The sequence below is a fragment of the Pseudopipra pipra genome, chromosome 4 (genome assembly GCF_036250125.1).
Source record: "Pseudopipra pipra isolate bDixPip1 chromosome 4, bDixPip1.hap1, whole genome shotgun sequence".
NCBI lineage: Eukaryota > Metazoa > Chordata > Aves > Passeriformes > Pipridae > Pseudopipra > Pseudopipra pipra.
In genome coordinates, this window is record NC_087552.1 from 31,790,115 (window position 1) to 31,818,087 (window position 27,973).

At 42.7% G+C, this 27,973-nt stretch overlaps 2 protein-coding genes across 5 annotated transcripts; both read left to right on the top strand.

Moving 5' to 3' along the window:
- On the top strand, positions 1 to 17,917 carry LOC135413094 (toll-like receptor 2 type-1). Of its 4 annotated transcripts, none has more exons than XM_064652286.1 (5): positions 1 to 4,153; positions 5,328 to 5,381; positions 9,662 to 9,945; positions 13,181 to 13,307; positions 15,151 to 17,917. In XM_064652286.1, exons 4-5 carry the CDS (start codon positions 13,273 to 13,275, stop codon positions 17,534 to 17,536), a joined length of 2,421 nt encoding a protein of 806 aa, XP_064508356.1. In that variant the 5' UTR covers positions 1 to 4,153; positions 5,328 to 5,381; positions 9,662 to 9,945; positions 13,181 to 13,272; the 3' UTR covers positions 17,537 to 17,917. The 4 variants fall into 4 exon arrangements, with proteins under 4 accessions (XP_064508356.1, XP_064508357.1, XP_064508359.1 ...); XM_064652287.1 differs by having other exon boundaries at positions 13,231 to 13,307; XM_064652289.1 differs by lacking the exons at positions 1 to 4,153; positions 5,328 to 5,381; positions 9,662 to 9,945 and adding an exon at positions 9,971 to 13,087.
- Positions 17,477 to 27,973, top strand: TLR2 (toll like receptor 2). The gene is made up of 2 exons (XM_064652291.1): positions 17,477 to 17,562; positions 22,947 to 27,973. The coding sequence occupies exon 2, from the start codon at positions 22,955 to 22,957 to the stop codon at positions 25,304 to 25,306; it is 2,352 nt and encodes a 783-aa protein (XP_064508361.1). The 5' UTR covers positions 17,477 to 17,562; positions 22,947 to 22,954; the 3' UTR covers positions 25,307 to 27,973.

A 27,973-nucleotide genomic window follows, 5' to 3' on the forward strand; every position in this document is an offset into this window, starting at 1 on the left:
TATCTGGAGCTGAGGCCTGCAGTGACTGCTGTTATCTGCCACACGTGAGGGGAGAGTGCTGGGCTGTGTCTAGCCATCCTGCTTGTTCAAAGGGAAGTGGTGAGATTTTGCTAATTTACCTTCAGTTGGCTGGTTGACTTGTTTGGTCTTTATCCCTTTTTGTCCTTTTCCCTTCTCCCTCCCCCTCTTCCCTTTCTGGGGAGCTGTTTGGGATTTCTGGAGTTGTGGTGTATAGTATTCTCATTGTATATATCTGTCTCATATGTAAAATATATATATATTTTTGCTATAGCTTTGGCTGCTTAAGTAGTTTTTTTTTCTCTTCCCTCTCTGGGAAGCAGGTCCTTGTTGTCGAGTTTCGGGGACTTGGTGGGAAACCAGCTTGAGACTTGCACAGTGGACATCCTGTGGGGGCTGAGCTCACAGTGACACAAGCTTTTCCTGTCTATAAGTATTTCTGCCTTCTGAGTGAGATTCACAGGCAAGATTATGAGTTTCTCTTGCAATAGCTGAGCTTCATGACCCAGTTTGATACCCTACAGCAATGTGCAACTTTTGGAAGCCCTCAACTCACAAAATCATTAAGGAGAGGTATCTTTGTGCATTTTAGAGATGACCTGCACATTCACTGGCTGGTGGAGGGTTTGTTTGTTGTTGTTTTTCTTAAGAAAGGAACCTTTTTGTTCATTGTAAGGTTTTTAATAATTTATCAGTTTAAGGACTGATAAATTATAATCAGTTAGGCAATTAGTTGAGGACCAAATAATGGCTTATGCAAATGCTTCAAAATCCTCAAGTGAAATATAAAGGATTTGTTAACTCTTTTTTATTCATTTCCTTAGTAAAATGTAAGTCTGGGAACATCGTCCAGAACACTTACATGACTGAAGCTCAGTAAGCTGCAGGTTTGGTTTTGGTCGCACAACCTCATGTGCTGTTCCCAAGACAGAGAAACCTGAAATCTAATTAAGACAGTATTATTCTTTCTGAAGAGCTGATTTGAGGGATGAGCTGAAGGCTCTACAGAGCCTTCATTCTGTCCCTTCTCCTGCTTCCTCTTGTCAAGGTAGGCCTTTGTCAGTTGACCAGCCCCATCAGTGAACCTGTTAAGCAGAAGTTCAGCTATCTTGACCAAAGCCTCACTGATATTTCACATAGAAAGAGTTTGTTAGAGAAGTCCTCAAGAAAATGATATTGAGCTCTATAAATAGAAAACAGATGGCTCCAGTTTCAAGTAGTTAACTGCTTTTTAACTAGTACAGTAACTAATGTTCTCATATACCTAGAAAAACATTACAGTTTTATCTTTGCAAAGATCAAAAGAACAACTTTGAAGGACTTGCCAGGCGCATACAGCCATGTGTTTTAATAGATGACAGATGTAATGTATCCTTACAGTAATGGAACTGACTTGCTGATTTCAAATTTCCCCCTGTATTCCTGCAGTGAATAATGCCTAATGACTGCTCTGGTTGTGGGTTTTTTTAATTTTATTACTACTACTGTGGACGTAGTGTTGCCTCAAACATAGTGCAGATATTAAGAGAAGTCTGCAAGTCTCTAAGAGAGAGTCTGGTAAGGAAGTATTTCATGAGAGGAAAGAGTAGGAAGTCTCTGGAGCTGCCCAGGTCTCCTCAAGTGTCTATGTCAGTGTCCACCACTGTTTAGATCAGTCTGCTTACTCATGAGTGTCTGTTTTAATTTCCAGAAAAATACAGGGAGAAGACAAACCATAGCATGCCTGACATAGATTTGCACAAGCGGGCTCTGCGCTACAACGTGGTCTCTCGGACAGGTTGTATTTATGATGTCTGAGATGACTGAGCCCATGGGAACCACAATGCTGCCTAGCAGCAGGTGGAAATGTGTGTGCCAGCTAGTGCACACTCCAAAAACTAGCCTCAGTTGTACAATTTATTCCGAAAACTGTTTTCCAGTTGTACAATTTATTCTCACAAACTGGAATAAACCTTTCAAAGTCCACACTGTTTTAGAGTTACAGTTGAGTTAAGGCTTGCTCCTATGCAAGTTGCTGACTTTGCTGAGTTTGCCTGCACAACAGCTGCTTCTGCTTTCCACAAGCACTAAACACTGGTTTACAGTCTGTATCTCTTCACTGCCTTGCTGCTCTGCTCTGTAAGTCAAATCCAATGCTAATGGAGGGGAATGCTGCTGTGTGTGCCATGACTCTTGGCCCCTTTTACCTTACTGAAACTTGGCTTCCCAGGATATGGGCTTCTATTTTGTTTCCTGGTTTGTGTGTTACGTGAATGGTTGTTTTTAGGAAGTCTAACCTTTTACTTAGCTTTATTGAAAAGCATATTTTTGGCAGTGGAGAGGGAAATGTAAGCACAGTAGGAAATCTCTGGATCCAGTAATGATACCCTTCCTCTGCATTCCCCACCAAAACAGGCTAGAGCTGAGTTTCTAGGAGCCCTGTGTATGAAGCTGAATGACAATGTCACCACCAAAAATTGTGCAAAAAATCTGTGGCAGGGATATTTTCCTTAAATTTCATCCTACCCATTAGACCTTAATGTATCTCCCACAACAAAGAGAGAAGGAAAGAATGTCAGCTTTCTTTTGGTAGGTAGATGTATGGTATGGTAGACATCAGTGACATCAGCAACAGCAGTGACATTCAAAATGTGCTTTAAGAATTAGACAACACAGTCCTACTGCAGTCACAACCAAGACAGAGACCTGGGCAAAATTTGGGATCCTGCTGCCCCTTCAGACATGTGAGTGTTTAGCATTTAGTTTTTGGGTGTTCCGTATACAACTGACACTGATATCTGGACGCCCTAGGGTTTGGAGACCACAATTCCTGTTGGACCTCTATGTCTGCTTCTGAGTATGCTCAGGATGTCTCAGCGCAGCTGATACCAGCCATCTCTGACAGTGTCCTGTGGTTAAGCTCTTGTTCATATCTTCTCTGCCCACCTTTTCTACACAGCTTAATCCAGTTCCTAATCACCTGGCTCCTGCAGAAAGCTTGTCCAGAAGCAGCATCTCATTTTGGTTTCTATCTCAGCTGTAGGAGCATTTACAGAGGTTTAGGGAGCCCTTGGGTTAAAAAAAAAATCCCCTCTGCTATGAAAGTGGAGCAGTCATGGTGTATCTGCCTCAAAATTCTGTATGTGTCCTGCTTATTGTAGGAAAAGGAGCAATGGCGACAGCTTGTCTTGGCGATTTCCCTCTGTCGCAGCCCTCTCGGACAGAAGGTTACAGCTCTCTGGAGCCAGGCAAAGCCAGTGTCTCTGTATGGAGGAGCAGACTCATTGTGCTGCCCACCGAATGTGCAGGGCAGATTAGATGCATGTGACTGTAGGGATCCAGCTCTCAGCTCCTTTCCCACTGGTGGGGACGGGGATCTAGGTGATCTTGTTGCCTCTCATCTGCCCCATTTTCTGGCTTTCTGCTCTGGAGGAGAGGAAATAGAACAAGGAGGGTGCAAACCCTACTGCAGACAGATGGCCCTGAAGCCTTGGCTGTCTGATTTCCCCTTTAAAATGCACTAGAGGTTCATCTAATTGCAGAGTAAATACACCACTAAAGGCACAGCTTTATCTACAAAGTTGTTTTCTTGCACACCAGAAGTTATAGGGAAAAGCAAGTGTGGGAGGGGAAGGAAAACCTCTGACTGAACTCTGGAGTGGGAAGTGCAAGCCTTTAAGGACAAAACTGGACAGAGACAGCTCTGAGGCATGGTAGTGAGCCTCTCATTTCCTCATGCCTTCAGGGCAGCTGGGCTACGCCTTTTGCTCCACCTTCGAATTCCAAAGGATTGCGCAACCAAGTGTAGCATGGTTGCACCAGGCCAGCAACTCCCCCATCCCTGCCTTCCCTGCTGGAGGTGTCCTTCACTTCCCAGGGAGGTTTTACTCTTCTTTGGATGGCAAGAATCTGATCTGACTAACGCTGTCCTTCAGAAGACAAAGGAAGATCTAATAGTCATTGCCCATTTCTTTATTTATTTTGGGTATTTCCTGGTTTCAGTGTTGTACAATATTTACCAAAGACGAGCAGCCAAAGTAAACCACAGGAATGAAAAATTGCAAATGAAAGAGCCAGCCGCACGGCACAGTTGATCCCTTGCCTCCGAGTGCTTCAGTCCTTTCGGATTAGGTGCTCATTTGGTGTTCTCCTGCAGGTAGGCTTATAAGGAATCACCTTGGGACAAACATGCCTCTATAGGCAGCCACCAGCAGAAAGCTGAGGCAGGTCTGGAAAGACTCTCTAACAAGAGGAGGGATTCATGTGCCTGCTTGTTAACTTTGGCAGTGTGTGTAGTCGTCGTTGTGCCAGCAGTTAGGAGAGCAATTGGAGAAGGATTATTTTATGACTGGTGGTGTTCCTGGGGGATGGGGGGGACCATGGGGCTGGGGGCCTTCCTACAAGGAGTAAAAAGCAGAGCAGAGCACAAAGCGATGCCTTCATGGACGGCAGGCTGTTTAGACACAAGGAGCCAAAACAGATGGAAATGTTCCCTGGCTCCTTAATCCAGTTGCAGACCTGACTCACCCAGACTGAGTTACTGGTATCAATGTTGTCCTGTTACTTGGTGAGAAGTTATGAGCTCACAGGTTTCTTGTCCAGCAAACCAGCTTGTCGGCTCCTTGCTGAGTTCCCCCCTGAAAAGGAAAGGGCTGCCCAGCCTGGATACAGGATTTCTCCACCTGCAGAAACAGAGAACAAGCCAAACTCATTCACAGGCTGTGTTTCATCATGACAAATGTGAGAAATACTTATTTTACAGAAAAGTTTAGACCTCTGAACAGTAGGGGAGGAGAGTCCGGCCAGCCTTCACTTCATCCATCCCTTCTCCCATTACTCATTGCATTTTTGTTAGTGACTCTCGAAAGACTCTATTCAGCTGGAAGGCTTTGCAAATATCAGAGAGGACACTGTCAGATGGAAGCATGGAGACACCGGAGAGATGACCAAGAAAGATTCCTCTCAACAGCGGATTATGCATCTCAGTATGCTTTGCTTGGGCTTTTGGTGCTGGATGTTAGCTGGGAACAAAGAGTTCAAGGATTCAAACACAGAGAAATAAAGTACTCTGAAGGCTGATTTTAAAAGGAAATTTTTTGAAACTATTAATCATGGAACATACAGGAAATTAATGTCAAATGATGTCATAAAAATAGCACATGAAAGAAGTGCAAATGTAACATAATTTCTATAAATAGAAAAGAATATTTATGCTGACACTTGTGTAAGTTATAAGATGAAAACAAACCAGGTGGCCAGTCTGTTGGGTAAAAGTTCTTAAACACTGGATAATAAGACCCAAAGAAACAAAGATCTTCTTGTGTTCACAGGTGCAAACTTCATGGTGTTAAGTGTTGAAGGAATATGGCCTGAACTGATCAAAGGTAAGAGGGTGCATCTAATCTGTTGCTCTTTCTCATAGTAGAGCAGATGTAAGGTAGACAAATTCTATTACCCTATGGTTATCTCTGAACCAACTTATTCTTGTCCTGTAGTTGCAGCTATGGAGATGGAAGTTGGTTATTTTTACTGGGTTTTTTACCTATATGTTCTTTGATTCCTCTTCCTTTGACAACTTTTCTGTCCAAAAGCTATGAACTGCAGAGCAAATTACTTGAAAACATGAGTTACCATGCATCCTACACTTATTAGAGATCTACAGAAGTCTTTTTAGTATTACTACAACCCTCTGTTTGAATCTTCATGTAAGTTTCTTGCTTGGTCTCAAGTGAAGAGCAGGATTTTTTTGGTTTTTCTGTTACCCTGCACTTGTAATTACCTATTGCACCAGGGGTTTAGTCTCTGCTGGAGTTCCTAAGTCCTGCTAAAAGGCTTACAACATCAGCAGTGTTTCTGGCCCATCACTGTTGAAGTAATGGGAGATTTCTAGAAAAGGACTGTTCCCTCTCAAGTCCGTGCCTTGCTGCCCAGCCTGTGGTCTCTTTCCTCAATCGTACACCATTACCAGCCAGAAACCGCTGGGTTGAAACAAAACCTGAAGAAAGCAAAGCAAAGCATTTCCCATCACAGCTGTTGACTGAATCCACCCCTGTGGGTCAGCGTGGGACAGCATGCTCAGCTGCGATGGGGTTTGCCACAGCCATCTCCTGGCCATCCCGGCCATACCTGCATTGCCGCAGCACAGCCATGCTCTTCGTGGCACATCCAGGTAACTCACTTGGGATGTTAGAGAGGAATTAAACTCAAAGTTGAAAAACACCTTGGTTCTGAGGTTGATCCCCTGGTATGGTGTGTTTCTTTCTGTAGGTACTGTGCTAAAGACAAAAAGCCGTCTTGCAGCCCAGGCACAAATTACATGGCCTTTTCTGAATCTGTCATTACTAAGCTGGTACTGTTATACTCAAGAAAACCTACAGAAGAGCAAGGAATGCAATCTGAGGATAATTTAGGAGGAATGATTAAAATAGCTGAGTGTGTGCTTGTAAATCAGCTTGGAATGTCTGTTTCCAATCATGTTCAAATTCAGAAAGTTAGAGAATAGTCAGATATTGGAAATATCTTATTATTTGAAGATGGTTTAGTGGCCTACCAGGGACCACATGCGCTTTTCAAATACTTACTGACATCTTTTTATACTTAGGCTTTTCATTTTTAGTAAAAATTATGTTTTCATGGGTGTTTACAACTCTGTTATAGTTAAAGTTTGTTTAAAAAATTATACAATTGCAAAGGAAGACAATAGAAATAATCTCTGCAGGAAACTCACAAAACATGTAATTTTTCCAGTGGAAAAAATCTAGGAAATAGTGCATTAGATTTTTTTCCTTTTTTAAAAAAATATGGGGCCTTGATAGGCTATAAATCCAGAAGAGTACCTACACTGAAGAAAGACCTTCTGAGATCTTGAATAACTGGAAAAAAAGATTTAAAATTTACTTGTTTTCTTTTTCTGAAATCCATTATCATGTCTGAAATATTTCATGACATCAGATACAGAGGGAGGCAGTAGCTGAATGCAAAGCCTAAACTACCTGTGCAAAATACATCCTGAGATTGTCTTTTCTGGAATGAATACAAAATCTTGATATTTTAATGGTACATGATAATGATCTGCTTCATTTCCTGCTCAGATTCTTGCCCAACTGTTAAACACGATTTTTTTTTTTATATAACAAGCAGTTAAATATATATCTCTGCATCCCAGCAAAGTGTTTTCCACCTCCGTACAGGAAACAAACTCTAGCTATTTCTGCAATGACTTGGTCCCATTCCCAGCAATGTTTCCCTTCCCTTAAAAAAAAAAAAAAAAAGAAAAGAAAAAAAACCACAACACCAAAAGCAGTGGAAAATGAAAGCAATTTTCCCAGCATATTAGCACTAGATAGGCATAAGCAAGAAACGTATCCATGCATTCCTCTGAATGAGGCCAGACAAGGTTTGCTGAACCTTTCCCACTCTGAAATGCGCTGAAATGACACATGCGTGTCCCTTTGCCCAGCCTCCTTTGAAGGAGCTTTTACTTGGAGCTGAGTGAAACTTTTTTCCTCCTGATGGGAAATTCCAGTGCCAGGATGCTAAACCCTAACTTCCTCACAACGGCCTGCCAGTGATGGCTTGCACCCGATGGGCCATGACAGGGTATTTTCTCTCCCGGTGAGCTGAAATGAAGCAGAAGCTGTCCAAACACCGAGCGTAAGACAATCCATTCCTCTCTCTTCATGACCCCCTCCCCCTGTAGCCTGTACCTTGTAAAGTACTTGAGGACTCCAACCCTGGGGTACCTACAGCAGCCCCGGGGGTGCACTGGGGGGACAGCGCTGTCTCAGCATAGGCAGGTTTGGTGCCTGCAGGCAGCCCAGAGCCATAGTGTTTTCTGTGGCTCTGCCCAGAAACCTGCAAAATCTTTGTTTGGAAATAGGAATGGCACCTCTTTTTTTTTTTTTTTTTTTTTTTTTTTTTTTTTTTTTTTTTTAAACTGGAAATGTGGTTTAGGTTTCCTAATACTTCTCTGGGCAGCCCATAACAGATGGCTGTCGTATAGTCTGGGATACAGCAAAGCAAACTAATCAACACGAAAGAGTGAGAGAGATGTAGCGCAGAGAAAAAAAGTCCTTTAAAATACTCTGTGAGTGGTACTTGGGAAAGCTACATAGAGGTATTTCCTGAAAATCTCTAAAAAAAATCTTAAGAACTAGCTTTGTGCATTGATAATGTTGAACCAATTAACAGCATGAAAATTGCAGAAAATATTTTAGAAGAAAATATGATTTCCAGATTACGCCTGTTTTTAGGGGATGAATCCCCAGTGGCAGCAAGCTGGGTGCCTATCTGCCCAAGTACATTTGGGTTGCCCTCTGACATCCCAGTACTGTAACATGTATGTTTCAGGTTTCTGAGTCCCACGGCTTGATTAGGCTTTCTCTGGAGTGCCTATGGAAATCCAAGACTGTGAATATGGGAAGTATAAAGGCTGGTGCAGCCAAGGTGGTCTGTAAGAAAAGCTGAGGTCAAGGCTGCTCTGAGCAGCGTGGGTCTTGGGTACCTGCCTCCACATGTGGTTCCCATCCCTGTATCTTCTCTGGGAGCTGGATCCCTTCCAAAGGGATGCAGGAAGCTCTGGGTGGTACTCAGAGGAAGTTATACTCAACCAGATATATTTCCAGACAGACCTCTCCAACATATGCACTGAGGAAGATGGTCAGTTGTTGGCATTGGCTTTGTATCTTACCTTACACTCTGCAGCATGCCAGGGAGCCCCATGCCAGACACTGGTGCCATTGATCCCAGTGTGTGTCCAGCGTTTGTGTGTGGCTGAGCTACTCATGAACATGTTTGACTGGTGTCCAGCCCCATGACAGCTGGGGGAGTGAGCTGCAATAGTTGTGGGGGCCTGTTCTGTGTGAATTGTCTCAGAGTTCTCATTTTGGAGTAACAAATCTGTGCAGTGATGATAACGGGATTTTGTGTGTTTGTCATAGTGGTCTTCAGAATAGGGGGTCAATACTTGGGTTTTTTTTTACTTTGTAGTAATGGAAAATATGTATTTACTGTGTATTAATGTAAAATCATAATGTTCCTGTCAGAAATAAATTTTTTCACTCCACCTAAACTGCAAAGTAAGAAAGAAACTGCATCGTCCAACTTTGCCTTGCATGTAGGCTGCTTTCTGTTGATGCAGCTTCCTTGAGAGTCAAGAAATCATCAGGAATACTTTGGCAGAAATGACGTATTTTCTCTTGTTGAGTCATGCTGAGACAACTATTCTAGACAAATGAAACTTTCCATATTATTAGAATAAGCTTTGATGTCTTAGCCTGCAAACTTCCCTGCTAGCTGCACTTTGGTTGAGGCAGAAAATCAGTGTCATGTTTTTCTGACTGGATATGATAAAAAGGATATGATAAAAATAAAAGGATATGATAAAAATAAATCAACAACTGTTTCCTTGGCAGAGGCAGTCCTGCAGGTTGGCTGTTGAATGACTAACCAATTACACAAAATTATCTTGCTCTGCCACAACTGCATTGCCTAGAAGAAAGGATTGCCCAGAAGAAAAACAAACGAAATCAGCTCCTTTGAATTTAAACTTTCAGTTTAAATAGATATAACTAGGAGATGGAGCAGCTGGCAGGGTAGGCCTGATATGGAATATGACAAAGCTAAAATTGTTTATTTTTCATTATCATGTTCCTTTTTATTTTAGTTTGAAAAGGAATACCCGAAGCCCTGCAAGTCATATTAAAGCACAGGCACCACCAGTGCATGTCAAGGTTCTGCTTCCAGGACTGTGAAAGGACACCAAGCCATTCTGCTTTCAATTACATGAATGTTATACCTCCTGCTCCAAAGACTGGAGTCACAGATTTGACTTTTGGCTTTTCCTTGGCATCCATTTCCGGTGAGGATTAAGGTAAAAGAACCCCAGGTTCAGTCTGCCTGGCACCGCTGCAGCCAAGCTGACACACTGACACATCCTGGTTACAAGGGGTAAGTATCAGGAATCAGTTTTGTGCTACTGACAAAGATCTGGAATGCACCTCTGCTCATATCACAGACTGGTCAATGGATTAGTGTGCTGCTTCCCTTTTCTACTGCTTCTGCTTTCTCTTTGAGGTGGGGTGTTGCCTGAGTTGGGGCCCTTCTGCACTGCTCACTTGTTCTTTCTCAGCAGAAAAGCAACGAGCAGCTCTGAGTGTGGATACTGACACTGAGGAGGAAATAGAGGAAGAGAAAGGACAGGCTGCAGGATCCTCTCGTGAGACTGGGGAGGTGATTCTTAAAGGGTACAACATACCCACATACTGCAGAAGATGGAGCAGTCTGTACCTCTAGCTGGCAGAGGGGAGAGGGCTGCAGAAATCTAGCAACTGGAGTCCCATCGTAAAGTCATGCTTCCTGAGTAAAAAAACATATGCATAAAGAGGAGGCAGTGGGGATATAACAGTGAAATAATCCTTCTAACTCTGATGGTAGACTGACTGAGGACTAGTGTTGCCACTTGGTTTGTGGTTTTTGATCAAGTCCATCCCTATGTGGTTTGGTCCCATATATACACACACACAGACAAATATATATATATTTGTTTCTACATTTATTTTGGTCAACACTCATTTAATATAGCCCTTCCTCACTGGTTGCTGCCCTCTCTCACAGCAGCAGTTTACTAGTGGAAAAGGGTTGTGGCAAAGCAGCAGTTTGCTGATGGAGAAGGGTTGTGACAAGAGCCTGTCCCTCTGCCAGCAGAGCCAATGCAGGGACCTGTCACTGAGCAGTGGGAAGCAGGGATGCTGAACAGTTTGTAGCTGGGGATGAGGGAAGAGCTGGCTGAGAGAAACATCTGCTTCTTTTGCTGCTGTTGGATAAACAGAAACATTTAGAGAAAGATTCAAAAATGATGGCCACATCTCTATCTTAGCCCTATCTACCTGGTGGCAAAGGCTTGTGTGGTGTCTCTGCTTGGAAAACGTGCAGTTACCAAAGCTCAGGCTTGTTGCAGATCTGTGCACTTCCGTTGGGAAAAAGTAATGTAGTTGAAGGCATGTGATTTTTTTTTTTAAACACTAAAAGAGGAAGGTTAATCATAGCTTAAACTTGGAGGAGAGAAAGCACCCACAAGGTACGACTTTTTTCAATGCTGAACATGCAGTTATTCTGGAGAAAAAGCAGATGAAGGGTATTCTTACCTTAAAAGACAACAGCTTTCTCTTACTTCGGACTCTTTGATTTCAAAAGAGGTTTTTTTGAGTCATGCTGCAGTTCAATGTGGAAACTGATGTTCTGGGAGGCAGGTGATTGGTACCTTGCCTCTTTGTGGGGGGCAGCTTTGTGGAGGGCATTTCTGGCCACCTTGAGCATCCTCGGACCCTCCTGACTATGAATAACATGATAAATCCTGATAAATTGACCTGGAATGAGAGAGAGAGAGAGAGAGACAGAAGTTGTGCTGCTTTTAGACTTTTTTTCCTACTAAGGGAAACAAGCAGAAGGCCCACACAAATTTCTTGGCTTTTTAAGCAGCTTCATGAAATTAACTGCTTGGTTTGTGAGTTGTGACATGGTCACATCCATCTTCTCTTTCTGAGAGAAACCTAGCCCAGTGTACAGCCATGATGAGAGCTGGCTAAACCTGGATGTTAGGAGAAAGTTGTTACTTCTGAAAAAACAGGCAGTTACCTCAAGTCTCCCTGCATGTGTGGTGAAGAAGCTGTAACAAATAGAAGAGAGTGTCCATTTCACATTCAGTGATGTACGTGGCCTCATTGATGGTCTCCTTCTCCAAAGCTCTTCACAAATTGAACTAAAATTATTTAACTTTATTAAGGAGTTGCAATTTTGATGACAAAAATATATAGTCTAATTGAACCCTGAATTAACATGGTGAAAACTGAAAGTCTTCCCTGTTGAAGAACAAGAACCATTTCAGCTGAGAGGTGCTAGAGGGAAGAGGTGGCTTTGGGGAAGTTGATGACATCCCTTTACCTAACGACCATTTCCCTTCTTGGCTGTGCCTCATAGCTGCTTTGCCTCTGTTTTACAATGTTGTTATGCTCATCAGCTATCCTCTTTTTTTTTGAAAAGCGACGAGTTCTTAACCTAATGTGCAATGCTTATGTCAGTGCAGGACTGAAGGTTGCTAGGCACACTTGGGCTCTCCGTGGGCTGTTGAGCACAGAGGTGCTGCTGTGGGCCCTCTGACATATGGCAGGAATCAGTCTGTCTGTCTGCTCTCAGGCAGGTACTTCTTGGTGCAAGAAGGCAGCAGACTGTGACAATTTCTGACCACAGGAAACAAAGTGGAAAGTAGGAATGTTTGGTGTTTGAATTTAATTGATTTCCCTTTCAGAGCTGGTAGGAAGAATCCCTCCCCCTTTATGTAAACAGCATGCTTGGCTATTTTACCAATTCTATGTTTCTGTTCAAACCTCCTCTCTCAAAATTGCTTTTCATGTTTGCAGAGGGATGCTTTCTTCAAATTGTATCTTGTGTTTCAGACAGAATATCATTCCCATTCTTACACATTTTCTATTTGTTGACAACATATGACTGCAGTGTTTTAGGAAATTAAATATGCTCAGTGTTTCTCTAGTACTCTCCTTGGCTAAACATTTTGACTCCAACACTTATAGCACTATAATATATGTATCACTCTATATATTGATAATATTTTACAGAACTTACACAATAATAACTTTGTTATGCTGAGATGTTCTGTTGCCCAGCACAGTAAACAATGTCCCAGTGCCTACCAAACAACAAGTATTGAAACTAGAGATACGGAGAGCATGCAGTTCTGCCTAGGAACTATTTCTACACTTAATACTGGAGGAAGTGATTATGAAAGAATGACTTGCGCAAAATGATTGAATCAGCCTTTCCAGCAATAGGAGTTGACTGACAAAAGGAGAGAGACTGACACTGAATTTCAGCTTGCAAAGCTGAATTTCATCTTGCAAAGAAGAGAAAGCAACCACAGCCTGTGCTCATTTTTGTGTCCCCAGTCAGCCGCAGCAATAGAATTGGTTGAAATGGGAGTTTGAAGGGCACACCTTGCATGCCGGGCAATCCTGAAATCTTCAGAAGCCCTGATTTCCTTAGGGGAACCTCCACTAAAGAGAAGCCGTGCAAACTGGTATGCTTCACTGACTGAATAATTAAAGGACGCTGGGAAACTGTGAACATAAAGTTTTGTTTGAGAACAGGCTGAAATATTTTGTTGCTTCAGGACTGTCGCCTCATCTGACCTGCCGAACATTTCCACCTTTGCATTTACAGGGATGAGGTGACCATTCAGATGCCAGAGTGCATGATCAGCACATGAGGAGAATAAAGTACAGCACACAGTACACAAGGTAAGTACTTAACCTCTGCTTATTCGGGGCTTCTGGATACTGTTGGTCTGTAGTCCTGGAGCTGTTTACAGTTAAAATTTGTGAGCGTCACAATGGTGACCTGTTCTTTGGTCCCTTTGGCATGAAACACAGCCTTTCTTTACTTTAAAACCAGTCTTTTTCTAATTACATCCAGTGTTTATAGGGTGACGGTAACATCCAATTCCCATCCATTAATGGTGTTGTTTTACAGAAAAGAGTGATAGACTTGTTTCACTGCATATCAGCTTGTTCTGCCTTTCCAGCAAAGAATGTAAATTGCTTGCACAGTGTACAAAAGGGTGTGGCAGTAGTCTATGCAGCTCTACTTTTAGAAGCACTGAGGCTGGTGAGACTCTGTGCCGGGAACACCCAGATCCCTTCCAGGAAACTTTGTGGTGTTGGAAGCCATAGCCCAGTCAAAGGGCTGGAAAGGGGAACATGCTGTCTTCAGGCTTCTGCCTGCCAGGTAGCCATTCAAAATGGGCAGGTTGACGCTGTAAAGACTGTGAGCATTTGGAACCATAGAGTCACAGAATCACTTTGATTTAAAAAGACCCTTAAGATCATTGAGTCCAACCATTAAGCAAACACTGCCAAGTCCACCAGTAAACCACGTTTGTAAACACCACATCTACATGTCTTTAAAATACCTCTGGGACGATGACTCCACCACTTCCCTGTGCCAGTGCTTGACCACACTTTCTGTGAAGAAATATTTTCTAATATCCAATTAGATTATCCAATTGTCACTTCCTCTGGTGCAAGTTGAGGCCATTTCCTCTTGTCCTGTGACTTATTACCTGGAAGAAGAGAGAGACCCCCCACCTGACTACTGTCTCCTTTCACGTAGTTGCAGAGAGTAATAAGGTCCCCTCTGAGCCTCCTGTTCTCCAGGCTAAACAGCCCCAGCTCCCTCAGCTGGTCCTCAAAAACTTACTTTTAGCAGCCTCATTGCCCTTCTCTGGAAATGCTCCAGTACCTCAATGTCTTTCTTGAAGTGAGGGGCTTAACAGGATTCAAGATGCAGCTTCACCGGTGCTGAGTATAGGGGAACAATCATTGCCTTGGTCCTGCTGGCCACACTATTTCTGATACAGGCCAGGATGCCATTGGCCTTCTTGTTCACCTGGGCACACTGCTGGCTCATGTTCAGATGGCTGTCAACCAGCACCTCTGGATCCTTTTCTGTTGGACAGCTTTCCAGCCACTCTTCCCCCATATTGTAGCACTACATGGAGTTGTTGTGACCCAACCACAGCACATGGCACTTCACTTTGTTGAGCCTCATACCATTGCCCTCAGCCCATGGATCCATCTAATCCAGTTCCCTCTATAGAGCTTCCTTACCCTCCAGCAGATCAACACTCCCACTCAACTTGGTGTTGTCTGCAAACTGACAAAGTGTGCACTTGATCCTCTTGTCCAATTCATTGGTGATCTAACCATCTTCCCCCATTTAGGGCTGAAACTTCAAACAAAGAAGTTGTAGCTTCTTTGTTGAAGCTACAACAAAGAAGTTGTAGCTTCTTTGCTGACAGAGATGAAAGAGGCAAGAGCCATAGTCAGCATGCATATGAAAAGGTGGGGCTAAGAAACATCCTTTATGGCTGTTGAGATGTGATATGGCTGTACTCTAGAGGTGAGCAGTACACCAAGTTTGTTTGCTTCACATTCGTAGCTGAAGTAGGAGAGGAAAACTGACATCATGGATAGCTCTTACAAATAAAATAATTAATCTGAGTTGCACAGGATTTCAATAATTTTCTGTTACTGTTCAACACTAAAATTTGACATTACTTTCTCTCCTTTCTGTTTCCTACAGCAAAATGTCCAAACAAAAAAAAAACAAATCAGGAACTACACACAGCTGGCAAGTGTGGGCCATCTACATGCTCTTAGCTGCAAACCTCTCTGAACAGCAAGCACTGAAGCAGGCTTGTCCTTCATGCAGTGATGCTCAGCTTTGCAACTGCTCTTCCATGGGCTTGGACTTCATCCCCCCAGGGCTCACCGCCAAAATCACAATGTTAAACCTGGCCCACAACAGGATAAAGCACATCCGATCCCAGGACCTGCAGCAGGCTGTGAACCTGAGAGCCCTGCTGCTGCAATCCAACAAAATCAGCTCCATAGATGAAGACTCGTTTCAGTCCCTGGTGAAACTGGAGCTCTTGGACTTATCAAATAACAGCTTGGCTCACTTGTCCCCTGTGTGGTTTGGGTACCTTTTCTCACTCCAGCACCTCCACCTTCAAGGCAATTTCTACAGAGACCTGGGAGAAAGCTCTCCCTTTTCTGGTCTGAGGAACCTGAGTTCTCTCCACCTGGGCAACCCATGGTTCTCTGTGATAAGGCAAGGGAACTTTGAGGGCATTGAGCTTCTCAACAAGTTGTGGATTGATGGTGGTAATCTCAGTCAATATGAGCAGGGAAGTTTGAAATTGATTAAGAAGATAAATCACATGGTCATAAACCTAAGAAATAGTGATGTATTCTCAGAAATTGTTAGGGACCTTCTGCACTCTGTGACTTGGTTAGAAGTGAGAGAAATCAAATTAGCAGTTGAAATGAAAAGCTTGGTGCAGAACTCTACACGTCCTTTTAGGATGCAAAAACTTACGTGTAAAGATGCTTTCTTCACAGACCAGTCTATTAGCCGATTATTGGTATTATTGAAGGAAATCACCTCTTTACGAGAGTTAGAGGCAATAGATTGTGTGCTTGACGGGAGGGGTGTATGGGACACTAAAGAAATTGCAAGCAGTGGGCAAAGTTTCGTTGAAACAATATCAATAATAAATATAATGATTCAGAGTTTTCATCTGTTTGTTGACCTAGAAGGTATGGAGTCACAAATAAACAATCTGAAAAGACTCACTGTTGCAAGCTCTAAAGTTTTCATGGTACCATGCAAGCTTGCAAGAAATTTTTCATCACTTACGTATCTAGACTTCAATGATAATTTGCTTGTAAATAATCGTTTAGATGAGACAATCTGTAAAGATGCCTGGCCTTCACTGCAAACATTAAATCTAAGTCAAAACTCTCTAAAATCTCTGAAATGGACTGCAAAATATGTATCTCGTCTACCCAAACTGAATAATCTTGACATTAGCCAAAATAATTTTGGTGAGATTCCAGATGCATGTGAATGGCCAAAAAACCTGAAATATTTAAACCTCTCCAGCACTCAAATTCCTGAAGTAACGACCTGCATTCCCCCAACGCTGGAAGTTTTGGATGTTAGTGCTAACAATCTGAAGGAGTTTGGACTGCAGCTCCCATTTCTGAAAGAGCTGTACCTCACAAAAAACCAGCTGAAGACCCTGCCTGGTGCTGCACCCATTCCAAACTTAGTGGTCATGTCAGTCAAGAGAAACAAGCTCAACAGTTTTTCCAAGGAACAGTTTGAGTCCTTCAAGAGAATGGAGCTGCTGGATGCCAGTGACAACAACTTCATCTGCTCCTGTGAATTCCTCTCCTTCATCCACCACCAGGCTGGGATATCCCAAGTGCTGGTGGGGTGGCCAGACAAGTACGTCTGTGACTCTCCGCTGGCGGTGAGAGGGGCCCAGGTTGGAGCTGTACATCTCTCCCTGATGGAGTGCCACAGGTCCCTCGTAGTGTCATTGATCTGCATCCTGGTGTTCCTGGTCATCCTCATCCTTGTAGCTGTTGGCTACAAGTACCACGCGGTCTGGTACCTGAGGATGACCTGGGCGTGGCTCCAAGCCAAGCGGAAGCCCAAGCGAGCCCCGCCAAAGGACATCTGCTATGACGCTTTTGTCTCCTACAGTGAGAACGACTCCAACTGGGTGGAAAACATAATGGTGCGGGAGCTGGAGCAGGCCTGCCCTCCCTTTCGCCTCTGCCTCCATAAGCGGGACTTTGTGCCTGGGAAGTGGATAGTGGACAACATCATTGACTCCATTGAGAAGAGCCACAAAACGCTCTTTGTGCTGTCCGAGCACTTTGTGCAGAGCGAGTGGTGCAAATACGAGCTGGACTTCTCACATTTCCGCCTCTTTGATGAGAACAACGATGCGGTGATTCTTGTCCTCCTGGAGCCCATCCAGAGCAAAACGATTCCCAAGAGGTTCTGCAAGCTGCGGAAGATCATGAACACAAAGACCTACCTGGAGTGGCCTCTTGAAGAAGAGCAGCAGCAGATGTTTTGGGCAAACCTGAAAAGAGCCTTGAAGTCGTAGAAGAACTCAGCAGCTCCCATTTCAACGTATGTCTGCAAAAGGCTCTATGTCAGTGTTTCTTCTTGCTAAGAATTTTTTTTTCTTATTTTTCTCTCAAAATACAGCTGGCTTTGTTGTGTGTAGAAATAATTGTCATGTTACTCACTGAAAAAGGACCACTTTTTGCTTTCCAGTAATCTGATTCTCTGGTCTTTCAAAATCTCTGCCAATAACTATAATATTTGGAAGCTATATTGGACTATATATACTTTTCTGAATACATTTAGCTGAGTGTAGGGTATTTCTGTACTTTTTTCTGCTCTTACCACTATTCCCAACTCATCTCTAACAATGCCACTGCAATTTACAATTTAAATTAAAAGCCAAGGACTTCAATCAATACTCTCCTGTGTCCATCCCTTCCTGTGAATGCTTGTTTGTCCCTTTGCAGTCACCACCATTTTCCCTTCTACCTACCCCCAGAGATAGCTGAAGCCTTCTATTTGTGGAATATGAGCCTGTGTTTCTAATGTGTGGGCTAGATGGTGTTGCAGACTGTCTCGTTTCTTGGTTTTGCTCTTCTACTTCGCAGAGCACATTTATGTAGTCACTAGGCCATGAACCCCTTACTGCTCTACTTAACTTCCTTTCTAGAGGTTGAAGAAAATCACACTGACAAGAGGTAGTTCCTCTCTCTACTTCAGTATGAGACATCTCCTAGATCTACTGTATTACTCTTCACCAATTACAGAGGGAGTCCAGACAAGCAGGTAGATACAGATGTTTATATTAAGATAGCTGGTCACACTCTGAGTGCCTGGATTTCTTGTGTTTTAGACGTTCTTATGGGAATCTGAAATTGTCTCTGAGGGGATTAAGTTAGGTGTGGTTTCTCTACCTTGGCACTTCCATGTTCCCCTTTGCTTGTATTGCTGGAGTACAGGAGAGTCTAGATGAATTTTGGTTAAACTCTGGATATGCAATTATTTTGTGGTGATAAACCAAACATTGGCAGATGGGCTGAGCGAGTATTTGAAAAATAGCAAAATTTGCTTATACAGACATGTCTGTTAGTATACTTGTTCATATGCATATATATGTGTATGTGCTTATACATGTGTATATATTCACACTCCTGTGTGTATCTGTACACATATCTACACATGAGGTGGTAGTTTCTGTGGATGTAGCCTCCAAACACCACTTTCAGTTCTACTTTCCTGTTAAAATATTGTCTCTAGGGGCAGTCTAAAATCTGCTACAAAGGGGTTTTTTGCTTACTGTCTTGGAGAAAAATAGCTCAGTAGCTAATCAAGGCTGAACTCCAGGTAGGTGGTGAGTGAATCATCTGAGAGCAAACAATGAGTATTGATAAAACATATTAGGAGACTGTGTACCTAGAGGTAAGAAGGGAAATAAGTCTTGCCGGTCATTACAAAGAGAGAGTCAGAGAGATGTAGGAGAAGCCTTAGTTTTCATATGGTACACTTGTACTATAGACCCAGGCTTTTTTGGGTTGGCACATTTTAAAAGGAGTGATAGTGTTCCTGCTTTTATGCCAATCAGATCACCTGGGTGGGAATTCCCCTGCTCACATTATCAAGGTTTAAAGGTGAAGTGGAAATGAAACAGCAGCATAAGAGGAAGCTGGGTAAAGAATGATCAACAAGAGAGAGATGAAACACAACATGGGTTAACTGGCATGCAGGCACCAGAGCTGGAGCTGGCATCTCTGAGGATCTTTTCAGCAGAGAGGTGAGTTTTCAGGTAGGTGAAAGCTGGAGATGCAGGGAAAGACAGTGGAGCTGCAATGCCAGAGCAAGAAGCAAGGAGAGAGCACTGGGAAGACGCTATCTCTGCATGGGGGTTTGACGGTGCTCAGGGCTGCTGAGAATGAGTGTGGGGTCGGGAGGGATTTCTGTCGCCAGCAGAAGTGGAGCAGGGAGGTGCAGTCACAGGCAGCTGGCAGCTATGCATGGCAGGCAGGCAACAAAGAAGACTTGTCAGGAGAGCTGGGACATGCTGATGGGAGCAGTGTCCTTTGGGAAAGGGGAGAGAGGAGAGCAGCAAATGAAAAAGACAAATTGGGTCAGACTGTCATTTCTGCTCAATTTCCTTGTGGGAGGGTGCCTTGTTTGTACTTTGTCCTGTTTGTATGTTGTCCCACTTGTGTATTGATACCAGCTGCCCAGGGAAGGCTGGGTGTGAAAGTGGGCTGCCTTGGTTTCAGGAATTCGACCAGGAAAGAGCTCATTGAACAATGGCCTCAGGATTTCAGCTACCTCCTCACCTAACTCTGATCTGTTGCACATTCTCTGTGTAGGAAACAAGAAGAGGTATTTCCATGTATGTGTGTGGATGTGTGTATGCACATACATACTGTTAGGGCAGTGCTGGTGGGTGATAACTAGGGCACATGTAACCCACACACAACCACGTGGAGAGCAGCAACTTTCCCCAGTCTGCTTGTAGTTTGACTCCTTCACCAACTGGTGACTATCCCACTGCAGAGTCCATAGCACTGCTCAAATTTACCAAATTTACCTGGATAGTGCTCCCCAAGCTAGAATCAATTTGTGCATTATTGGCACTTACATTAACCTTTTGCATTTGATAGCATTTATAGAACCTCATTCTGTTGTCAGTCATGGTTTTGTTTAAGAATATGCACATATTTCCTCAAATATGTCTACTGACATGGCCCAGCAAAGACAGTCCTGAGCATGTCTAATGGCTTGGACCCTTTCTCCATAACCCAGAAATGTTTTGAATGTCTGGTTCATCACAGCATCTTATGGTATAATGGCATCTGTGCAAGTTTCTGTATTTTTGGTTGCATTTTAATTTCTCTGTGGCTTTTTAGTTACCAGCACAAGGGGAAAAAGTGATTCCTTGTTACGGCAATGATATAGAACTGTATGTCTGAGTGGCTGTGGAAATGCCTGAATTGATCCTGTAAGTCAGGGTCTTAAGCAGAATCATTAGAGATGAATGGGAAGGGAAAGAGACTGCCTGAAAACTGAATGAGGGTGGGAATGGGATTTCTCTGAGTGTCTGCTCAGATAACAGATGAGCAAAAAACTGGAAAAGAAGCTCACAGAAGCGACAATAAAGAAAAGCATCCTGAACTTTCAGGCTGGTGAGGTGAAGAGCCATTAGGCTCAGCTGGTATTTCTCGTGCAGTACCTTCCCAGTTTCCTTCTGTGCTGCAATTTACCACCTATAAATAACCTATTTATAGATAGCTTTTGATTGATCAGGTCACCTCTTTGTTTCTTTTTATAACAGTAAGCATTTTGATGGCAACAATAAATATACCACTTGAATTTGTTACTGATGAAACTCATGTTACCTGTAGCTTTGCTCCTGTAGCCTACAGCACTGTGTTATCCATTTAGACTTGTGAGACCAAAAAAAAGCCCTCTAAAAGAGCCTCAGATGGACAGCAGATGAGTAACTACAGATTACAATTCTCTATGTGGTATTCACAAGGAAAATTATCTAGGTATCTAAACTATGGTACTCCATTTTAAGTCAATGGGGCCACTTCTCTTAGACTCATCACATCTTAATCTGGGTGTCTAAGACGTGATAAGAATTGCCCCTAAAAGACGTTATTTCTCTCCGTTGACTTTGGATGACGTGGTGGATGACTAGCTCAGCTGTGGGCATCTAAAGACAGGGAAGACAACTGTGTCCTTCAAGATTCAAAGCTCTATATCAGAGAGAGACAGAGATAAAAGGCAAATAACACAAGAGGTCAAAATATTTATAGTCCTCCAGGTGAGAAGAGATGGAATGACTGAAAAAATTATCCACAACTTTTCTTCCCCTCTCCATATGCACAAACCATCCCAGTCAACTCTGCCACTTTTGAATAATCTTAAGCAACTATGGCTAAAAATAATGCAACTGGAAGGGCAGGACTTATCTATATGAACTTGTATGTGTGGGTCGGCTACTGTAAAACAAATCAGAATATTAAATCAAAGTACAGGAGATCTTCTGCACAGAGTCTCAGTGGGATGACAAATGGAGAAAGTAGTTCTCAGTGAGCCAGTCTAACCTGATTAACCCAATACATAGCTCACAATTTTGTGAACCTGTTCATTGGCCTCTTTGGGGTTGGTTCATTATTTTCAACCTTGGTAAGATACCTACTGAGGTAGGGGGGGTTGTGACACACAGGGGAAAGTTATATTTTAAAAATGTTCTTTGATCCTTATCAAAAAAGGTTATAATTCAATATGTAATAAGGGTTTTAAAGGGAAAAGAGCTCTCTCAGGCTTCAAAAATTGTTTTTCCAACTCCTCAGAAGGATAGAAGAGCTAAAGTCACCTTGTTGGGAGTAAGGACAGGCTGGATATTGCAGCAAGTTCTGTAACAAAAAAAAGCCATGCCAAATCAGTACTATAAAAGGCACAACTGTGAGAGGAAAGTGAAGTGACACAGGATCCACATCTGTGTACCTTTTCTTGAATCATTTCAGTCCAGAAGATCAGGAATAGTCTGTGGGGCTGGAAAAAGCTATCTAGTTCAGACACCTGATCTGATCTGAAGGAGGCTCCAAAGACCCCGGCTCTTCCTTGTGGCTTGGCCTGATCTTCTCTCTGCCACAGATGTCCAAAACAGGAAAAGGCACTGGCAGAGAAGAAGGATGTGGCAGTAAAAGGAAGAGCTAAGAGTCAGTAGGCAACAATGGTCAGTTTTACAAGCTCAGGTTTTATTAGCAAGTACTGGACTGATGGCAACATGATAAAGATGGCCTATGCAGTTATCCAGGTGAGTATTTTTTTCCTGGCTCCTAGCACATCCGCAGGTAGAGAAAGGCAGATAAAACGAGGAATGGACTGAAACAAAGGCATTCCTCTTTTCCTTGTTGTCAGAATTGACATTAGACATAAAATTAGTATCAAATGTGAATGATGCTATGTACTGTAAGATGCTGACTCTTCTTGATGTAACCAGGATTTGAAATACACACAGGAGACTCCCTGTAGTAAAAATGAATACACAAAATAATATTCACAGACTAAGAAAAAGAGACCTGAGGTGGGACAGAGCAGGGAGATATGAAGACTCTGTACTAAAAAGGAGGAGGATGAGAGTAGTTGTGCTGATACAGATGTTTAGCTGAATCTGCAAAAAATTTGTGGAGCTGTTAATTGATTTGATAGTCTTCATGCCAAATTTAGAAATCACAGGGGAAAAACAAAGAGTAAAATCAATATACATAGCTTTTAACAAATGATTTTGAAATATTTGTGAATAGTATGTCTTCTTTAATGGATCCATTTCATCTCTGAATTGTGTTAAAAAAAAATATTTACAGTGTATTGACAGAACAGTAAAAGTTATATTTTAGATATAACCAAAATGTACCTTGTTCAAATCCATCTTATATTTGCTCTGACTATATTTCATATTTTAGGTGAAATAATGACTACACACAGCTGGCAAGTGTGGGCCATCTACATGCTCTTAGCTGCAAACCTCTCTGAACAGCAAGCGCTGAAGCAGGCTTGTCCTTCATGCAGTGATGCTCAGTTTTGCAACTGCTCTTCCATGGGCTTGGACTTCATTCCCCCAGGGCTCACCGCCAAAATCACAATGTTAAACCTGGCCCACAACAGGATAAAGCACATCCGATCCCAGGACCTGCAGCAGGCTGTGAACCTGAGAGCCCTGCTGCTGCAATCCAACAAAATCAGCTCCATAGATGAAGACTCATTTCAGTCCCTGGTGAAACTGGAGCTCTTGGACTTATCAAATAACAGCTTGGCTCACTTGTCCCCTGTGTGGTTTGGGCACCTTTTCTCACTCCAGCACCTCCACCTTCAAGGCAATTTCTACAGAGACCTGGGAGAAAGCTCTCCCTTTTCTGGTCTGAGGAACCTGAGTTCTCTCCGCCTGGGCAACCCATGGTTCTCTGTGATAAGGCAAGGGAACTTTGAGGGCATTGAGCTTCTTAACAAGTTGTGGATTGATGGTGGTAATCTCAGTCAGTATGAGCAGGGAAGTTTGAAATTGATTAAGAAGATAAATCACATGGTCATAAACCTAAGAAATATTAATATATTCTCAGAAATTGTTAGGGACCTTCTGCACTCTGTGACTTGGCTAGAAGTGAGAAGAATAGCATTCAGTATCTCTGCTGAAATGCAACTACTGAGAGTCATGTCTTCTTCTTTTGCAAAGAAAATTTCTTTTAAACAGACCTTATTAACAGATGCTACTGTGCCTGAGATTGTCAGCATTTTAGAAGACATGCCAAAATTAGTGGAGGTGGAGCTAATAGACTGTAGACTCTTGGGAACTGGACAATGGGAAATGCAGATTCAAGCAAACCAATCACAGACCATTAGAGTTCTCACAATACAGAAATTATCTATAGAAGAATTTTACTTGTTTACAGATCTTCGGACTGTGCAAGATCTACTATTTCTTTTTACCAGACTCACAGTTCGAAACACCAAAGTATTTTTGGTCCCATGCAGAATTTCCCAACATCTTCAGTCATTAGAGTACCTTGACCTTAGTGCTAATTTGCTTGGAGACCAGAGTTTAGAGCATTCAGCCTGTCAGGGTGGTTGGCCATTACTACAAACTCTAAATTTAAGTCAGAATTCACTGGGTGACTTAGAAATGACAGGTAGAAGTTTGTCTCATCTAAGAAACCTAATTGTTTTAGACATTAGCCAAAATAATTTTGGTGAGATTCCAGATGCATGTGAATGGCCAAAAAACCTGAAATATTTAAACCTCTCCAGCACTCAAATTCCTGAAGTAACGACCTGCATTCCCCCAACACTGGAAGTTTTGGATGTTAGTGCTAACAACCTGAAGGAGTTTGGACTGCAGCTCCCATTTCTGAAAGAGCTGTACCTCACAAAAAACCAGCTGAAGACCCTGCCTGGTGCTGCACCCATTTCAAACTTAGTGGTCATGTCAGTCAAGAGAAACAAGCTCAACAGTTTCTCCAAGGAACAGTTTGAGTCCTTCAAGAGAATGGAGCTGCTGGATGCCAGTGACAACAACTTCATCTGCTCCTGTGAATTCCTCTCCTTCATCCACCACCAGGCTGGGATATCCCAAGTGCTGGTGGGGTGGCCAGACAAGTACGTCTGCGACTCTCCGCTGGCGGTGAGAGGGGCCCAGGTTGGAGCTGTACATCTCTCCCTGATGGAGTGCCACAGGTCCCTCGTGGTGTCATCGATCTGCATCCTGGTGTTCCTGGTCATCCTCATCCTTGTAGCTGTTGGCTACAAGTACCACGTGGTCTGGTACCTGAGGATGACCTGGGCGTGGCTCCAAGCCAAGCGGAAGCCCAAGCGAGCCCCGCCAAAGGACATCTGCTATGACGCTTTTGTCTCCTACAGTGAGAACGACTCCAACTGGGTGGAAAACATAATGGTGCGGGAGCTGGAGCAGGCCTGCCCTCCCTTTCGCCTCTGCCTCCATAAGCGGGACTTTGTGCCTGGGAAGTGGATAGTGGACAACATCATTGACTCCATTGAGAAGAGCCACAAAACACTCTTTGTGCTGTCCGAGCACTTTGTGCAGAGCGAGTGGTGCAAATACGAGCTGGACTTCTCACATTTCCGCCTCTTTGATGAGAACAACGATGCGGTGATTCTTGTCCTCCTGGAGCCCATTCAGAGCAAAACGATTCCCAAGAGGTTCTGCAAGCTGCGGAAGATCATGAACACAAAGACCTACCTGGAGTGGCCTCTTGAAGAAGAGCAGCAGCAGATGTTTTGGTTTAATTTGAAAATAGCTCTAAAATCCTAGACAGATTGAATATATTGTAAATATACTCTGGAATTTCTTCCCTTGCCCTTCTGTCCCATCAATTATCTGCATCTCAAGAACAGAGAGCTGAGCTACTGCAAATTCTAACACTTGCTGTGAGATTATTTTGTTTTTGTAGCCATGGTTCTGAATTGTTTGACTGGTTTGGACTGGAATAGAATTGATTTTCTTCATAGTTCCTTCTTTGGTGCTGTGGTTTGTATTTGTCACCAAAACAGCCTTCATAGCACAGGGGCATTTTAGTTATTGCTCAACAGTGCTTGCGCAGAATCAAAGTCTTTTCTGTTTCTCACTCCATCTTACCAGCAAGTAGGATGGGGGTGCATCATAATTTGGGAGGGGATGCAGCTGGGACAGCTGATCCCAGGTGACCAAAGGGATGTCCCATACTATAATGTTTTGCCGTGACTTCATGCTCAGCAATAGAGGTTGTGGGAAAGAGTAAGGGAGGATATGTGGAGTTATTGTGTTTGCCTTCCCTAGTAACTGTTCGGTGGGATGGAGTCCAGCTTTCATGGCAATGGCTAAACGTTTCCCTGCTGATTGGAAGTAGTGAATTAATTCCTTCTTCTGCTCTGCTTGTGAGAACAGCTTTTGCTTTACCTACTGAACTGTGTTCATCTCAATCCATGAGTTTTCTCACTTTCAGCCTTCAGATTTTCTTCCCTGTTCCACTGTGGGGAGAATGAGTTGGCTGTGTGGTGCTGAGCTGCCTTCTGAGGTTAAACCACAATAGTTGTCTACATATGTTAATCAGCAATATTAGCAAAAGCTGTTTCATTTAAATATTTAATGATGGACAGTTGTTTAGATATACAGCTATGTAGTTTATATGTCTTTATCTTTGCAAAAGTTTTAGGAGAGAACCTGCCTAGCCAAGGGTTTTTCTGCATTCTGCGTATAAACCACTTCTAATCAAACGGTATAAAATTCAGTTTGTGCTTCAAAGATTTTTGTTCTAGCTCTCCTAGTCAGTGGATCTAAGGACTGATTCTCAGTATTTCATAATCACTGTAAGTTAAATGACCAGATCTCCTGAGGATTGTGGCTGCAAGGCTGAATGTTAAAATGCGCTTTATCACTGCAGTTCTTGTTGCCTATATGTTCAATGGCAGACAGCTTCCTTGGTGAAAGACATCTATGGAGGATGATTTCTATCTAGTTTAATTGTATCATATGCAACAATAGATGCTTCAGAGTAGGGTTCAAATCCTCTTCTGACTTGCACAAATGGAGTTTAGGCTATTTTCAGCTAGAATGTGGGAAACATTAATATATATATATGTAGTCTTTGAATCCAACACCACATTCCTCTCTTTGTTCAGTAACCTTAACACAGGCAGAAAAAGTGTGTTTCCTACCTTTCTGCTCTCTGTGTAAATGTAGTCTCCAAAACTAGAGCGTAGAGAACATCCCACCCAGGACATTGTTTTTTGCTGTCAGCTGGGGCCCCATTTTCTTGAGAAGATTACTGGGACAAAGGCCATAATTTCTGGAAAAGCAGAATAAACAGGAGGCTGTAGCACCAAACTCAACCTTCAGAGATGATTTAAAAAGAAAGGGGTGTCTTTGGTGATAGTTGCCTTGCAGCCACAGGAAATTTTAGATGAACCCTAATAGCTTGAACCTCGCAGGCCAGAGGGACAATTACCTTCTATATCAATTCAGGCTTAGTCACAGCGTAAGACATTTCCAGACATGTACAGAAGCAAGTCTTGAAAGCCTTCAAATGGAAACACCTAAAACACTTGGCTGTATCTGTGATGAGATCACGTCCAAGTTAGTGTTTTTATTGCTGTGTTTTGATCTTAAGCATCTAATGTGGTACAAAAACTCTGTTCAAACACCTCAATATTTGTAACTGAGTTGGGTGCATTGGAAGTTTCCTCTCACAGGTGGTGAGAGCAATAACACCTGTCGTGTTATTGCTTTTAGAAAGTTCTCTGCACAGGCAAAGTGTCAGTGAGAGGAGAAGTACCCCTGTTTTTTGCTAGTGGTTGGGAAGGCTGAGGACACACATGCTTCTATTACACCTGCAGTTAGGCAACTCCAACAGTGAAACAAAAATTAACGGCTTATTTACTTGCATTTTTACATTTATGAATACAGGCATAACACATAATAAGAATTATTAACTTTGTTATTTCATCTAAGCTAACAAAGCCACCTTCTTTCTATGTACTCAAGGTTTGTTCTTTCTTTCATTTACCTTGGGTTTTTTAGCTGCATCATTTCCTATTTTTAGCATCTAAACCTTACCTTCATCTGCAGATGGCTTCACACAATCTCTGCTTTTTTCTCATATGTATGTTAAAGTGTAAGTTAAGCTAGTGTGGATCTCTGATTTCTAATAACAATGTAAAGATTCTTAAAATACTGACCATATTTAATTTGAGTTCAAAAGCTACTTCTGCTAGTATCTCATTCATTCTAAGAAATAACTCTATTTTTTTCCTAGCACAAGCTTACATTTAAAAGCATAAACTTCTTTTAATTCTTGCTTTGAGAAAATAAAATATGTTTTCATAGCATGCTGTACAGCCTTACTGTAATGCAAAAAGAGGCACTGTCCTGGAAAAGGGTTTCTAGCACACCAGAGTTCCACTAATTGCTATTTTCTGTAGTCTTTTAAAATTAAGTATAGAA

Coding starts and splice junctions, on each gene's coding strand:
- LOC135413094 (XM_064652286.1), top strand. CDS start 13,273: ATGAGGAGAATAAAGTACAGCACACAGTACACAAG. Junction 13,308..15,150: donor TACAGCACACAGTACACAAG/GTAAGTACTTAA, acceptor TGTTTCCTACAG/CAAAATGTCCAAACAAAAAA.
- TLR2 (XM_064652291.1), top strand. CDS start 22,955: ATGACTACACACAGCTGGCAAGTGTGGGCCATCTACATGCTCTTAGCT.